The sequence below is a fragment of the Protopterus annectens genome, chromosome 12.part0 (assembly GCF_019279795.1).
Source record: "Protopterus annectens isolate FY-2018-M chromosome 12.part0, PAN1.0, whole genome shotgun sequence".
NCBI lineage: Eukaryota > Metazoa > Chordata > Ceratodontiformes > Protopteridae > Protopterus > Protopterus annectens.
This window is the reverse complement of record NC_056746.1, coordinates 601,360,546-601,375,110: the sequence shown is the minus strand read 5'-3', so window position 1 is coordinate 601,375,110 and position 14,565 is coordinate 601,360,546. Positions and strand designations below refer to the sequence as shown.

At 36.4% G+C, this 14,565-nt stretch overlaps 1 protein-coding gene across 1 annotated transcript in view; it reads right to left on the bottom strand.

Annotated features, from left to right (window-relative positions):
- LOC122816738 (mucin-4-like) overlaps positions 1-14,565 on the bottom strand; it is a 544,109-nt gene that overhangs the window by 336,074 nt on the left and 193,470 nt on the right. The window contains exons 9-11 of the mRNA XM_044089732.1: positions 9,329-9,376; positions 9,051-9,098; positions 2,465-2,512 (exon numbers count right to left, since the gene is read on the bottom strand). Coding sequence (XP_043945667.1) covers positions 2,465-2,512; positions 9,051-9,098; positions 9,329-9,376 — 144 coding nt within the window. The remainder of the gene's footprint in view (positions 1-2,464; positions 2,513-9,050; positions 9,099-9,328; positions 9,377-14,565) is intronic.

Genomic DNA, 14,565 nt, shown 5'->3' with positions numbered 1-14,565 from the left:
GAACAAATTATTGAACAAACAAAGATGAAACAGATATTGTATTGTCACATAGATGTTCCCTAATTAAGTATAATGTCTTGTAGATAAACAAATTTCTGAGATTTTTGTTGTTGGCACAATGTGGATAGTATTAAGTTGCCATTGTGGGCTATCCAAGGTTGTATGAATGTTCTCAGCATGTTTTGCATTATTAATGTGCTTTAAAGGCTGCATAAGTAAACATCTTACCATCAAAATGTTAAAGTAACAGTATGCATTATCAGCTGTAAAAGGAAATTAAAAGACATTTTTGCAAGGCTGTAAGCCCAAGTTCTACCCCGCAAACATGTATCGCTAAATGATGTACTAACTGAACTCTGACAGTGTAAAAATGGAAGGGAGGAGCAAAAAACCCCTAAAATCAGAACTAATAACACATACCCTATTTACATTCATCAATATGTATATAACGTTAATATCCATATTACTGCAATGTTAAATGATAGGAGTCAGTAGCAGACATTTCAATAATATTAATTTTAATATGATACATTGTAGCCTTCTTTTAACATGCTTCATTTTTATTGTTTTAATATAAGAAATTACATCATGCATATCTCCAGAGAAGCTCATAAGAAAAGTTAGAATGTGGGAAACATTTCATTAATCACTGTGAGCCTTAGAACATGTTTAAACATTGAAAGTGACACAAATTCACTTCGATGCCCCCTTTAATCTATGGACTGCATATTATGATTATTGTGAATAAGTAATGGCTTTTGCTGTGCTACCAAGTCACAGCTCATAAGTCTTGCAATGTCTTCACTTATATTTTCTTTAAAACTCCCCAACACAGGTGTCCCATGACCGCGTCTTAGGTTTGTTGTCCTAGTAGCACCTTCCACTCTTTCCTAAAAACTCTTGTTTAGAGCTTTATTCTTACTACAGCACATATGTGCATATGGCTACCTTTGGATGTGTTTAGAAACAGCTGCAAATAAATAATGCAGTACCATTACATGATGTCTCTGGATCACATTATCTATATGTTGTGATATGTAATTATGGTGGACAGTCATTGTGGATGGTGTTCCACAATGTGATATTCTTCCTTCTCCTCCCTGTTTCCTTCTCACTATTCAGGATGTGGGCCATTGGATTCAGTTCTAAAAAGTGTTTGTCTTTAGTGGACAGAGTATTTTTTGCTGTTCCACAGCTTTAAGAAGTCATCCCTAAGGTGAGCCCAATTTATATGACAAATGCATCTTTCTTTTTTAAATAATTAAATTGCTAGCTATGCTTACTAATACACATATTCGATGCACTGGCAATAGTAACAGTTACTATATGCCTGTTTTATGCCACAGAATATGATAAAAGATACACAGCAGAGGTCACTTGAGAAGATGAGTGGGAAGATAAATATTGGGAGAATAGTGCAATAGGTGGCATAGTAGTGCAGTGGATAGCTGTGTTGCCTCACAGCAAGAGGTGTCCTTGTTCAGTTCTTGGCTAGGTGCCTTCTGGTTTGGGTCTGTATGTCCTCCCTGTGTTGTGAGGGTTTCCTATGGGGACTATCATTTCCTTACACATTCCAAGGACATGCAGTAGGTGGACTGGATACTCTAAACTGGCCACAGGTTTGAGTGGGCATGCAAGTGTGTGGTATGGATGAAGAACCACAGCAGGGCTAGCCACATGGTGATGTGAACCTAGGTTGTAGATGATTGTCTCCATTGAAGTGAGAAGCCGAACAAAAGCTAAAAATGGGAAAAATGGGTTGTGGATAGCTGGAGATAACAAATGCTACCAAAATGATTTCCTACAACATCTGAAAGGAAAGAGGATAAAAGTAAATAAAAAAAGAATATGAGTAAGAAGAAAATGATGGTTTAAGCTCTTTGCTCTTTAATCAGCTGTTAATGTTTCACGTTCTTATTATTTACATATAAAACTGTAGTCCGGCATACACTTTTTGAAATAAGCTCAATAGATAATTTTATATGATGGAGTTAACTGACAAACAACATTCGATGAATTTAACTGCAAATAAACAGTACTGAAGAAATATTTGTTTTTGAAATACTATACTATACTCTCTACTGTATTGCAGCTTTCTCTGACTAGTGCTGAATAAAAAAATAACTTTAAAAGAGAAAACGTACTGCGATATCTACCAATACTACTATGCAATTTAATTGCTTTTCTTACTGAGCAATGGTTGTTCCAGGCACTGATGTACTCAGGTCAGGCACGTGCTGGAAAAAGGGGGACATAACACTATGAGAACTCATAATCTATTCATTTTGAAAAAGACAACGAGAGACAACCTTCTAAAACTTTAACTGGAAGTAATTGTCAAAGAAGGAATGTTTGTTTTTAGAATTCTGCACTAGTTGGTATATTGCAAATTTCATTCAAAACTAGTGCAAAAATGTTAAAGAGACAATGCATGGAAATATCCACTAGAAAATAACTTCCTTACCTGAGCGGGCGTAGGTTCAGGCACTGATGTACTCAGGTTGGATAAATGCTGTGGAAAAGACAAGATGACAGTATGAAAACAGCATGGTAGATGGATAATTGTGAAAAAGAAACAATTAGTAACGAATACATAACTGAACCTTCTGGAATTAAAGGATAAATTAGATAGATGATGGGATGAGAAAATAATAAAAAGTACCATTTAGTCCTTGCTGAATATAACCAGATTAAATTGTATTTTTAATGGACCTAAACAGTTCCTCTCAGTTTGGAGAATTCTGTGCATTGCCCCACTCAGTGGGGAGGATGTATTGTCATAATACAACTCTTGTTGAATCCAGCCATAATGTGAATAACATTTATATGCCAAATACCTCTTCCTTCTTAAATAAATTGTCAAGTTGATTTATTAATTAATTTGCTTGGTGCAGTGACAACTGCAATTTACTATCTGGAAATAATAGGGCAGAGTAAAGTATGTAAAATGATACATAGCAAAGGTTAGTTACAAAAGCCCAGTGGAAGGATAAATACTGTAAGGACAAGATGTTACTGAAAACAGTTCCTGAAATATTTATAAAGAAAAGAAGTTAAAAGTCAAATATAGACCAAGTAACAAGGAAAGGAAAAAAATAGTTTGGGAATAGCTGATTTGAAGCAACTCACAGTTTGGATAACGTTGGAGGAAGAGGAAAAATTATCTTGGAAAACAATGCAGTTCTTTTCTACAAGAATGTGTAGCCTTAGGTTTATAATAATTTTAAGTCCCACGACCTTGTCATCAAATATGAATATAACCATGTCATGTGCCAGAAAGAACTGTTAGTGAAGAGCTTTCTGCTTTCATGATGCAGAGGTTTGACTAGGACCTCACATTTATTTATTTATTATTTATTTTAACATTATTTTACCAGGATAAATCCAACTGGAAACAAAGTGTCCGTTTTCAGTGGAGTCCTGGGGAGAAAAGTTCCAACGAAGTTAACAGAGTACATACATGGTTTAGATAACAATAAAAAACTGGTATACAAGGTAAGAGAAACAAAGAGGTACAAGAATAATTTTGTAAAACAATAAGATACTCAGGAGTAGAACCCCCATTTGCAATATTTGCAAAAAAAAGTACATATCAGGTGAGTATATCAGGTGAGAATATAGTGTATGCAATGGAGGCATACAGTGGGTCACTTATATGTAGTGGGTCTTCAAGGGGGGTCTTTGCAGTTGCAGAGAGGGCTAGCATAGAGGTGTGAATTAAGAAGGCCCTTGAAGGTGCTTGTGTGACTTTGTAGCCTGAGTTCAGGTGGGAGGGTGTTCCATACTTTAGCAACATCATAAGGCAATAGGGCCTCCCCAGCGCTGTTATTGCATGGGTTGATTTCAGTCAGGATTTTGTTACATGAACGTAGTACCCTTTTGGGGTTGTGAAAGTTTAGTATGTCAGCTAGGGCAGGGCTCTTCCCCAGATGAAAATGAATTTGATGGGCTATGATCAGTTGGTGGTAGCCTAGGAGGTTTGGAAATTCTAACCAGTGCAGTTTAATTAGGGATTGGCAGTGGTGGGAATGTGATCTATTATTGGCAGCAAACCTAGCTATTTTATTGTAGCATGTGGAGAGTTTATTCAGGTTAGTTTTGTTAATGTTGGTGAGGACTGGAGAGGCGTATAGTAGTGTTGATAAGAGATGAGTTCTGGCTATTGTTGTTCTAGTTTCAGGGGTTAAGAATAGTATGCAATGATATAGGCAACCAAGTTTTTTATGGACTTTAGAGATAGTTTGGGATACGTGCTTGTTGAATTTAAGTTGTTGATCAACAGTGATGCCTAAGAGTTTGGCCTCAGTTATTTGGGTGATGAGGGTGCCATTGGTTGACATGATGGTAAAGGTGGCGGAGGAGTGATTGATTGGGTGGAATAGTATTAGCTGCATTTTTGGGGGTTTAGTATTAGTTGGTAGTTGTTTAGCCAGTTCTCTACCTCAGTGAAGGATTCCTGGGCTTTACTTTGTAGTAATTGGATGTTTGGTGCTGAGCAGATTAGAGTAGTGTTATCCGCATACTGGACGATGTTGGCTTTAGTGGTAGCTAGGTGGAGATTATTTGTAAATATGTTGGAGAAGGGGACCAAGGAGTGAACCTTGTGGGACACTGCATGTGAGAGGGAGTTGGGGTGATAGGGAGTTGCCTCATTTGACAGATTGTGACTGGTTGTTTAGGTAACTGTAAAACCATTTTAGGGTGGAGTCATCGAGGTTGAGTTCTGCCAGGCAGGTGAGGAGTTTGCTATGGGAAACTGTATCAAATGCCTTAGATAGGTCTAAGAAGGTGGCAGAGACCAGCTTCCCTTGGTTCCTATGAGAGTTTATGGTATTGGAGAAGGTAATTAGAGCAGTGTTGGTGCTATGGGAAGGTCTGAATCCATGCTGGGTTTTAGTTAGAAGGTTGTTAGTTAACAGATGGGTAAGGATTTGGTGGTGGATACATTTTTCTAGAATTTTTGAGAGGGGTGATAGGATAGCAATGGGACAGCAGTTGGAGACGTCAGTAGATGGACCTCCCTTATGAAGAGGGATGATGTATGAGGTTTTCCATAATGAAGGAATGGAATGCAGGGAGATAGATCTGCTAATGAGTAGGGAGACAGGGTAGGTGATGGCCTTGGATGCAATTTGGAGATATTGAGCTGGGAGTCTGTCGGCAGCTAGAGTGGTAGGTTTGAGTTTAGCTAAGAAATTTTGAATGGCTGTAGTTGGAACTGGGTTAAAATTGAAGGGGGTGGAGTTAGTCTGGAAGTTTAAGGGTTGATGTTGGGTCATGGGTGATATTGCACTTACCAGGTTCAGTATTGTAGAGGTAAAGTAGTTATTAAAACAAGAGGCTATGTGTGGATCAGTACCTGTGATATCTGGGGGTGGTGTGGTGGCTTTACCAGGCTGGAGGATTTTGTTCACTGCAGCCCAGACTTTCTGTGGGTTGTTGTTATGTTTACTTTGTAGGGAAATATAGTAGTGTTTCTTGTCCAACCTATCCTGCTTTTTTGCTTTATTTCTGAGCTCAGCAAAGTTTTGTATTTTTGCCAAGTTATCCAAGCTTTGTCTCTAGTCTTGAGTAAGATATTTGTGGCTTTTTTAACCAGGGGGCAGGGTTACTTCGCAATCTTATCATTTTTAGTGGGGCTAATTGGTTTAAAATCTTTAGGAATTTGGCATTAAAGTATTCTACTGCATTATCCAGGGGAAGGGTTTTTATGGGAGCCCAGCCACAGGATTTTAGGGCTTCTGAGAATTGTTCTGGGGAGAGTTTTTTTTGGGAACGGATTTGTAAGAGAGCGGGGGTGTTAGTAAATTGTATTTTGTGCCGAAGGAGAAAGGTTGGTTTATGGTCACTGAGGGAGTCGGGTAGTATTCCAGATAGGTGGGCAGTATTGGGCTGGTTAGTCAGGATCCAGTCTAAGGTGGATTCTCGTTTGATGGTTTTGTCAATTCTTGTGGGTGAGTGTATGAGTTGTATGAAGTTATATAGGTTTATGTGGTTGGTGGCTATGGGTGAGTGTATAGTGTTCCAGTCTATGTTGACGTCACCTAGGAGTAAAGTTTCTTAGGATAGGGAGTGGGAAGCCCAGTGGAGTATAGATTCTAGTATCTTAAGGTTGTCACCTGGTGGTATATAAATGCAGAGTAGGTTTAGTTGTTTGTGTTGATTTAGTAGGATTTTGGTGAATAGGGTCTCAGCAGTGTTGAAATCTGGGGTTTCTTTTTGAAGGAGATGGACTTTTAAATTGGATTTGTAAAGAAGGGCATTGCCACCACCTTTTCTATGATGTCTTTCAACTCTTAATATGTTGAAGCCAGGTGGAGTTATAGAGTTATCTTTAATGTGGGGTTTAAGCCATGTTTCTGTAATCACTATAATGTCTGGGTTGTATACAGAGATAATTCCATGTAACTGTTCTATTTTATTTATGATACTGCAAATGTTTAGGTTTAGAATGAGTAAATCAGTGGGTTTATGCTTAAATGGTAGGTTGGGGTTGGGTTTGGTATGGGTGTTGTATGTTGGGCCAGGGTTGGGGTGGATATCATCTCCTAGTTAGGGTTACCATAATTCTTTGTATGTGAAAGAGGACAAAAAATGTGCTGCTACCAGCACATATTATTTCGTCCTCTTAGGTTGAAGACCAAAAAAAAAAAATAAATAAAACTAAAGACCTTTTTATTTTTTTTTTCCTTGCTCTTCAACCGAAGAGGAAGAGGATGAAATATTATGTGCTGGTAGCAGCACATATTTTTTCATCCTCTTTCTACTCTTATTTATTTATTTATTTTCAGTTTGGTTAGCAGGTAAGTCCACTGGGTCAACATGACCCGTTTTCAGTGGAGGCCCGGGAGAAAAGCTCCAAGAAAGCATTCTACAAGTTCAAATTACAATAAAATGCAGGAGTATACAGATTAACATTGTACTGGGAAACACAAATAAGAATTTACAACAAGCGTAGTTGGAAGAATCTGTTAAGAGAGAAGTTAAGGGTGATTCAGTTACTTTTGATGCAAGGGAAAATGAGTGTTGAGAGTATGTCAGTTAAATTACATTTGTTGAGGAATCAGATTATGATTGCTTTATATACATAATTAAAGTAGATAGTAGAAAATTATTCACAATATTTACATTAATTACAGGTTTAGTCAAGTGAGTACAGCTCTAGGAATTTAAGTTGGTTAAAGATAGCGAAGCTAAAGAAGTTAAAGAGAGCTTGTAAAGGGTTATAGGTATGAGACTGTGGGAGATTAAGAGAGCTGAGTACCAGGGGAAAGGACCCCTAGGGCATAGAGATAGCAAGGATTAAGTAGGGTGGAGGCAGGTGCATTTAGTTGAAGAGCAAAAAAAAAAGGTCCGTGTTTGGGGATTTTTGATTGGCCCGTATGCCGGTATACAAGCCAGTCAAAAACACGCACAGCGGACACTCTTCTGTTCAATGCGGAACATCAAGCAGTTCCACATTGAACAGAGATCTGCTTTTTGATTGGCTTGTATACTGGTATACGAGCCAATCAAAAACGCGCACAGCGGACCCTCTTCTGTTCAATGCGGAACATCAAGCCTAGTTCCCTGCCCCCCTTAATCTATGGACTGTATATTAGGATTATTTTGAATAAGTAATGGCTTTTGCTGTATTACCAAGTCACAACTCACAAGTCTTACAATGTGTTCACTTATATTTTCCTTAAACCTCCCCAACATAGCTGTCCCGTGACTGCATCTTAGGTTTCCTGTCATATTGACACCTCTCACTCTTCCTAAACCTCTTGTCCAGAATATTATTCTCGCTACAGCACTTATTTGCATTTGGCTACCTTTGGATGTGTCTAGAAACAGCTGTGAATAAATAATGCAGTACCATTACATGATGTCTCTGGATCCCATTATCTATACATTGCGATATGTAATTATGGTGGACAGACATTGTGGATGGTGTTCCACAATGTGACATTCTTCCTTCTCCTCCCACTTTCCTTCTCACTGTTCAGGAGATGGAACACTGTTCCGTTCAATAAAGTGTTGCTGTTTAGTGGACAGGCTGTGTTTTGCTGTTCCAGAGCTTTTAGAAGTCATCCCTAAGGTGAGCCCAGTTTATATGACAAAAGTATCTTTCTTTTTTAAATAATTAAATTGATAGCTGTGGTTACTAATACACATATTGGGTGCAATGACAATAGTAACAGTTGTTATCTCTGAGTTTTATACCACAAAATATGTTAAAAGATATACAACAGAGGTCACATGAAAAAGACCAGTGGAAGGATAAATACTGGAAGAATAGTGCAATAGGTAGAGTGGCACAGTGGATGGCTTTGTAACCTCAAAACAAGAGGTTCCATTGTTCAGTTCCTGGCTTGGTACCTTCTATTTGGGTTCTGCATGTCCTCCCTGTGTTGTGGGGGTTTCCTATGGGGGCTGTGGTTTCCTTACACATTCCAAGCACATGCAGTAGGTGGATTGGATACTCTAAATTGGCCACAGGTTTGAGTGGGCATGCAAGTGTGTGGTATGGATGAAGAACCACAGCAGGGCTAGCTAACCACCTGGTGATGTGAACCTCGGTTGTAGATGATTGTCTCTGCTGAAGTGACAACTCGACCCAAAGTGCAAAAATGGGAAAAATGGGTTGTAGGTGGACAGAGTTAACACATGCTACCGAACAGAATTCCTGCAATATCTGAAAGGAAAGAGGATAAAAGTAAAAAAAAAAAGGATATGAGAAAGTAGTAAATCATGGTCTGAGCTCTCTGCACTTTAATCAGGTGTTAATTTTTCAGGTTTTTATCATTTACATATAAAACTCTAGACAGACATACACTTTTGGAAATAAAGACAATAGATGTTTGCATTTGACAGACTTAACTGACAAACAACATTGGAAGAATTTAACCACAAATAAACAGTACTGAAGAAATACCTGTTTTTTAAATACTATACTATACTATCTAGTGTAGTGCAGCTTTGTCTGACTAGTGTTGGAAAAAAACGTTAAAAGAGAAAATGTAGTGAGATATCTAACAACACTACTATGCCATAATTGCTTTCCTTACCTGAGCAATGGTAGTTCCAGGCACTGATGTACTCAGGTCAGCCACATGCTGAAGAAAGTGGGAAATAACAACATGAGAACTCATAATCTATTCATTTTGAAACAACACTGATGGACAAACTTCTAAACTTTTAACTGGAACTAAACGTTACAGAATGAATGTTTGTTTTTAGAATGCTGTACTAGTTATTATATTGCAGGTTTCATTCACTACTGGGTAAAAAATATATTTTAAAGAGAAAATGTACAGAAATATCCAGTAGAAAATAACTTCCTTACCTGAACAGTCGTAGTTCCAGGCGCTGAGGTACTCATGTTGGATAGTTGCTGGAGAAAGGGGAAGATAACAGCATGAAAACAGCACAGTAAATGGTTAATTTTAAAAAGAAACTAATTCTTATGACTACGTATCTGAACCTTCTGGAATAAAAGGATAATTTACACAGATGATGGGAAAAACAGTAACAAGTAGTATTTAGTCTTTGCTGAATGTAGCCTGATTAAATTGTATTTTTAATGGACCTAAACATTTCCTCTCGATTGGGACAAGTCTGTGCATTGCCCCACTCGTTGGGGAGGATGTATTGCCATATTGCATCTCTTGTGGAATCCAGCCATAATGCAAGTAACATTTTTATGACAAATACCTCTTCCTTCTTCCAGTAAATTGTCAGATTGGTTTATTAATGTGTATGCCTGGTGCACTGACAATTGTAACTTACTAGCTGGAAATTTTAGGGCAGAGTAGAATATGTAAAATGATACATAACAGAGGTTACTTAAAGTCCAGTCAAAGGATAAATAATGTAAGAATAAATGTGACTGAAAACAGTTCTTGCAATATTTATAAAGTAAAGAAGATAAAAGTGAAATAGAGACCAAGTAACAAGGAAAGGATGATGCAGGTTTGGATTACCTGATTTGAAGTGGTATTTCAGAGCTACACATTTAAGGCATTTATGCATCGCACAAAGAAAAAGCTATAACTCAAAGTGGAAAGGGATGATGATAACATAGGGGAAGCTCAAGAAAGAAGGAGTGACTAGGATTTTGGATGTAGAACCTTAAGGAGACTAGCAATGGGTCTATAGAATATTATATTCAAAAAGTAGCAGAAGGTATTCTTTTTTTTTTCAATAATTTTTATTTTCGCTTTACATTTGCAAAAACCATAACCATTCCATATTTAAAAAATGATCATATTTGCATGTTATACATTGTGGATAAAGTAGCTAATTACAATAACCACAAAGGTGCTTTCCCAATTAATTTTGTTAGTCTAAAAGCAGCACATACAAAATTGATTCTACATCCATAGTTAAGCTGTGTACTCATGGGAATACTTCCAGTTCATTTAAGATATGGTGTACCTAATGCTTTATGCTAATAAAATGTTATAGTACTGTTCCCAGGTTGCTCGGGCTTTCATATTATTGTTTCTGTTGTCCAGTACTATTTTATGTGCTAATAGATGTTTAATAGCAGATTTCTTGAATTCCTCCCAAGAGATACTTACAGGATCTAACCAATTTGCAAGCTATATATTGCTTCATTAATAAGAAAATCTTTATAAGTAGGTTAGCTTGTTTTCCTGAGATGTTGGCTGGGAGGATGTGTAAAAGACTAAATTTCCATGTTAGTGTTGATGCTTGGTACCCCATTTTTTTGCAGTTGTAACTTAAGGGAATTCCAAAGCTTGAAAATGCATTTACAATTCCAGAATATATGTATTAGGTCTGCAATCTGGTCTTTACAGTGTGGACAGTATGGAGACTTAGTTGCACTGAATTTGTGAAGAATTGCTGGGTTAAATGAATTGCGTGTAAGAGAGTTTTTTAAGTGGAATAGTTTTCAATGTTAAGTTGATCGCCTTTTCTATTTGCTGGTCATCCATATTAAGTTTTAATTTTCTCCAATAATTAGAGAAGAGAAGGTCTTTCCGGAGTTTGATTTCTCCTGTCATTTTGTATGAGTTCGTTATTGTTTTCCTTGACATTAACATAGTCTTCCAAAGTAGGGTACAGTTTCCAGTGTCACTTTCGAGTATGGTAAGGTTTTGGAGGTAACTGGAACACACCCCTTTGATTTGTCTTAAAATTATTATATATGCTTTAGGTAAGTTTAGATTACTTCTTAATTCATGAATTGTGCTATTGAGGAATGGGTAGAAATCTTGGATTCTCTTATGCTTTAACCAAGGGAAGGAGTCTAGGTTTAGTATCTTGTTATTTATTTTAAAGTTAGGATTTTTATGGAGGGGTTGTACTATTAACATAGCTTGGCCAAGGTTTAAGGAGTGAAAAAGTTTTTATGTTATATTTATAAAATGCTTTAGCAGCTCTGTTATGTTATAGGCTTGTAAATCTTTTTTATTTAAGAAGGGAAGGGATTTGGGATTGATGTCTAGTGTTTTATATACCTATAGTATATTGTCACCCTGGCCGGAGAACCAATCTTTGCCGAGGGGTCGTACTCTGCTATTCTCAGTATTATATTAGTGTTGATAATAGAGTAGTAGGTTTTGAAATCTGGCAAGTTCAGACCCCCTTTGTTCTTGGGAAGTGTTAGTTTTTGACAGGAGATTCTGGTCTTCTTAGGTTCCCATACAAATTTTGCTAGAAAGGTATGAATTTGTTTGTAGAATTTATTATGTACAGTTATCTCAGATGTCATAAATAGATATATTAATCTAGGTAGTATGTTCATTTTAATTATTGATACTTTAGACAAAAACGGTAGCTTAAGGTTATGCCATCTTGTACAATCTTGTGTTATGTTTTACCATTTAAGAGTTACATTATGTTGGTAGAATTCCTTGTTATTCTGAAAGAAAGTAATCCCCAGGTATTTGGTTTCTTCTTTCATTTTTATTTTGTCTAAGAGAGGTATTAGGGAGATGATTCTAGGTGGCTTTAAAGGGAATATATTAGTTTTATTAAGGTTTAATTTGTAGTTAGACATGTTCATAGGTTCATAGGTTCATAGGTTAGTACTAAGCTAGCTGCCCTTGATTTTTTTTTAGCCCTAAATTATATCCTTGTAGAGACTCAAACCCTGCACCTGTGTTTGTGTAGCAAAACACCTTAATCGATAGGCCAATGATGAGAATTGTTCAATTGTGTTTATTATTTTGGTCAAGTCTGAGCTTGGTATAGTAAAGTATATGTTTAAATCATCTGCAAATGCTGAAAGATAAACTTTGAAGTTGTGTATTGAAGGGAGATTATGATATATATTTTGTTTAATATATAGGAATGGTAGTTGTAGGTATAGGTTGAAAAGAAAGAGTGACAGCGGGCAGCCTTGTCTTGTTCCATTTTTTGTCGAAATTTTGTTCGACCATGTTTTGTTTACATATAGGGATGTATATGGATCACTATAGAGAATTTGAATGATCTGTATAAAATTTTTAGGTATGTCAAAGTGAGGTAATGTTTGCAGCAAGAATTCAAGATTGACTCTATCAAACGCCTTGTTGGCATCTACTACCATTGTGAAGATGTTGGTATTTCTCTGATTTGCAAAGGATATTAACGCAAATCAGAGAGGTCAGGATCTTGGTGTCTATATTTAGAAGAGAGATGGGTCTATATCTGGATTTTTAGGGTCCTCTTGGTCTTTTAATACAAAAATAGTTTTAGAGGCGTTAAAATGAATATCATGTATGTTATTTATTATATAGTTCAGCACGTGGTATAATAATTTGGCAACTAGTGGACTGAAGGATTAATACAATTCTGAGGTAAGACCATCTGGTCCTGGGGCCTTGTGTGGTTTTAGATGTTTAATTGCTGTGGTTATATAATTAATGGAGATGGTCTCCGTTATTGTTTTTTGTTGATCTAAATCTAGTTTAGGGAATTTTAGTTTTTGAAGAAAAAGATCCCTATCCTCCTTCGAGGCTTGTAGAATTTGTTCTCCATATGTTTGAGTATATATTTGTTCAAATACTTTAATAATTTCCTCATTTCTTGTATAGTTTTTCCCTCAGTAATTTACTTCTGATATAACTGAGGTGGATTTTTGCTGAGTGATAATTCTGGCCAAAGCTCTGGAAGGAATTTGGGCTTCTTATGCTTAATTAGCCAACTGTCTTGTCTCATAAAACGATAACTTTCTGTTGTCGAACATATATAGGTCTCTTTGTAGTTTTAAGAGGTCCATTTCCGTTTGATTATTAGGGTTATTTATCAATTCTCTCTCTCACATTGTTCTATTTTCTCCTTTATTTTATGTTCCTCTTTCAGTTGGATTTTTTTATAATATGCTGCTTTTTTAATGAAAGTTCCTCTGATTTGTGTTTTGGTCGATGACCATTCTATATCCATTGGTGTTTGGGAATTGAAGATATTTACAAGGGATGTTTTTAATATTTCCTCAATCTCTTTTACTACATTTATTTTGAAGAGCAGATTAGGATTTAATGACCAGTTATTAGCTCTATGGTTTAAAAACCTTTTTTCGTCCCATTTGATACTCAGTGTAACTTTGGAATGATCCGACAGAAATCTAGTGTGTATGACTATTGTAGGGTCCATGTTAATGAGTATGCCTGAGATTAAAAATAAATCTGTTCTCGCCCACATTTTATGGCACTGGAAGTAAAATGTGTAATACCCAGTTTTGTTATATTTATCCTCCTATTTAAAGGGGTCATATAGTTTGAAATCTTGTTTAAGTTCATTTAAAGCTATCGTAGCTTGTCTATTATGTAGTTTGACTGGTTTGATTTATCTTTTTCTGGGTTTTGATATGTGTTCCAGTCACCACCAATTATTAGATAATGATCTTCCAGTTGGTTTAGAATTGGGTACAGTGACATGAAAAAGATATTGGTTGCTACAAGCTACATATACATTTAACACCATTATGGGTTTTGGAAATACCGTGTTAGTAAATGTTATATAGCACCACCTTCCCTCTTTGTCAGCCTTAGTTTCAAGTATTTTATCCTGAAGGTGTTTTTTTAATTATTATGGCTACCCCAGCACCGTTAGTTTTGTACCCAGAAACTATAATTTGTCTTATCCACTTTTTTTCCCAATAGCTGTCCATTGCTCTGAAGTTAAATGTGTTTCTTGTATTAAGATGAGATTAGCTTTGGTTTTCAGAGCTAAATGCAAAAATAGTTTCCTTTTTTCTTTATTTTGTAGTCCTTTAACTTACCATGTTTCAATTTCCCAGATTTATGTGATACATATGCTTGTTTTAACTGATCTGTATGTTAATTTAGATTTATGTGCATTGTATGTGTTGTTATAGTATGTCATTGGAAAGCATCTAACTATTCCCGTCCCTACACTGTGCCTACCCACTATACCCCTGGACCAGGAATAAATGGGGGAATACAATGTGATTTTAGTAGGTACCATAAGATTCCCACTAATACTAAATTATGTTTTTTCTTTACGTATAAGTTTGTGACATGGTATCCCCCTTATGTTACTATATACAATACGGACAAAGCTTAACAGACTAGTTGTCTACAAAAAACACTCCTAAGTCATATCCCTAGT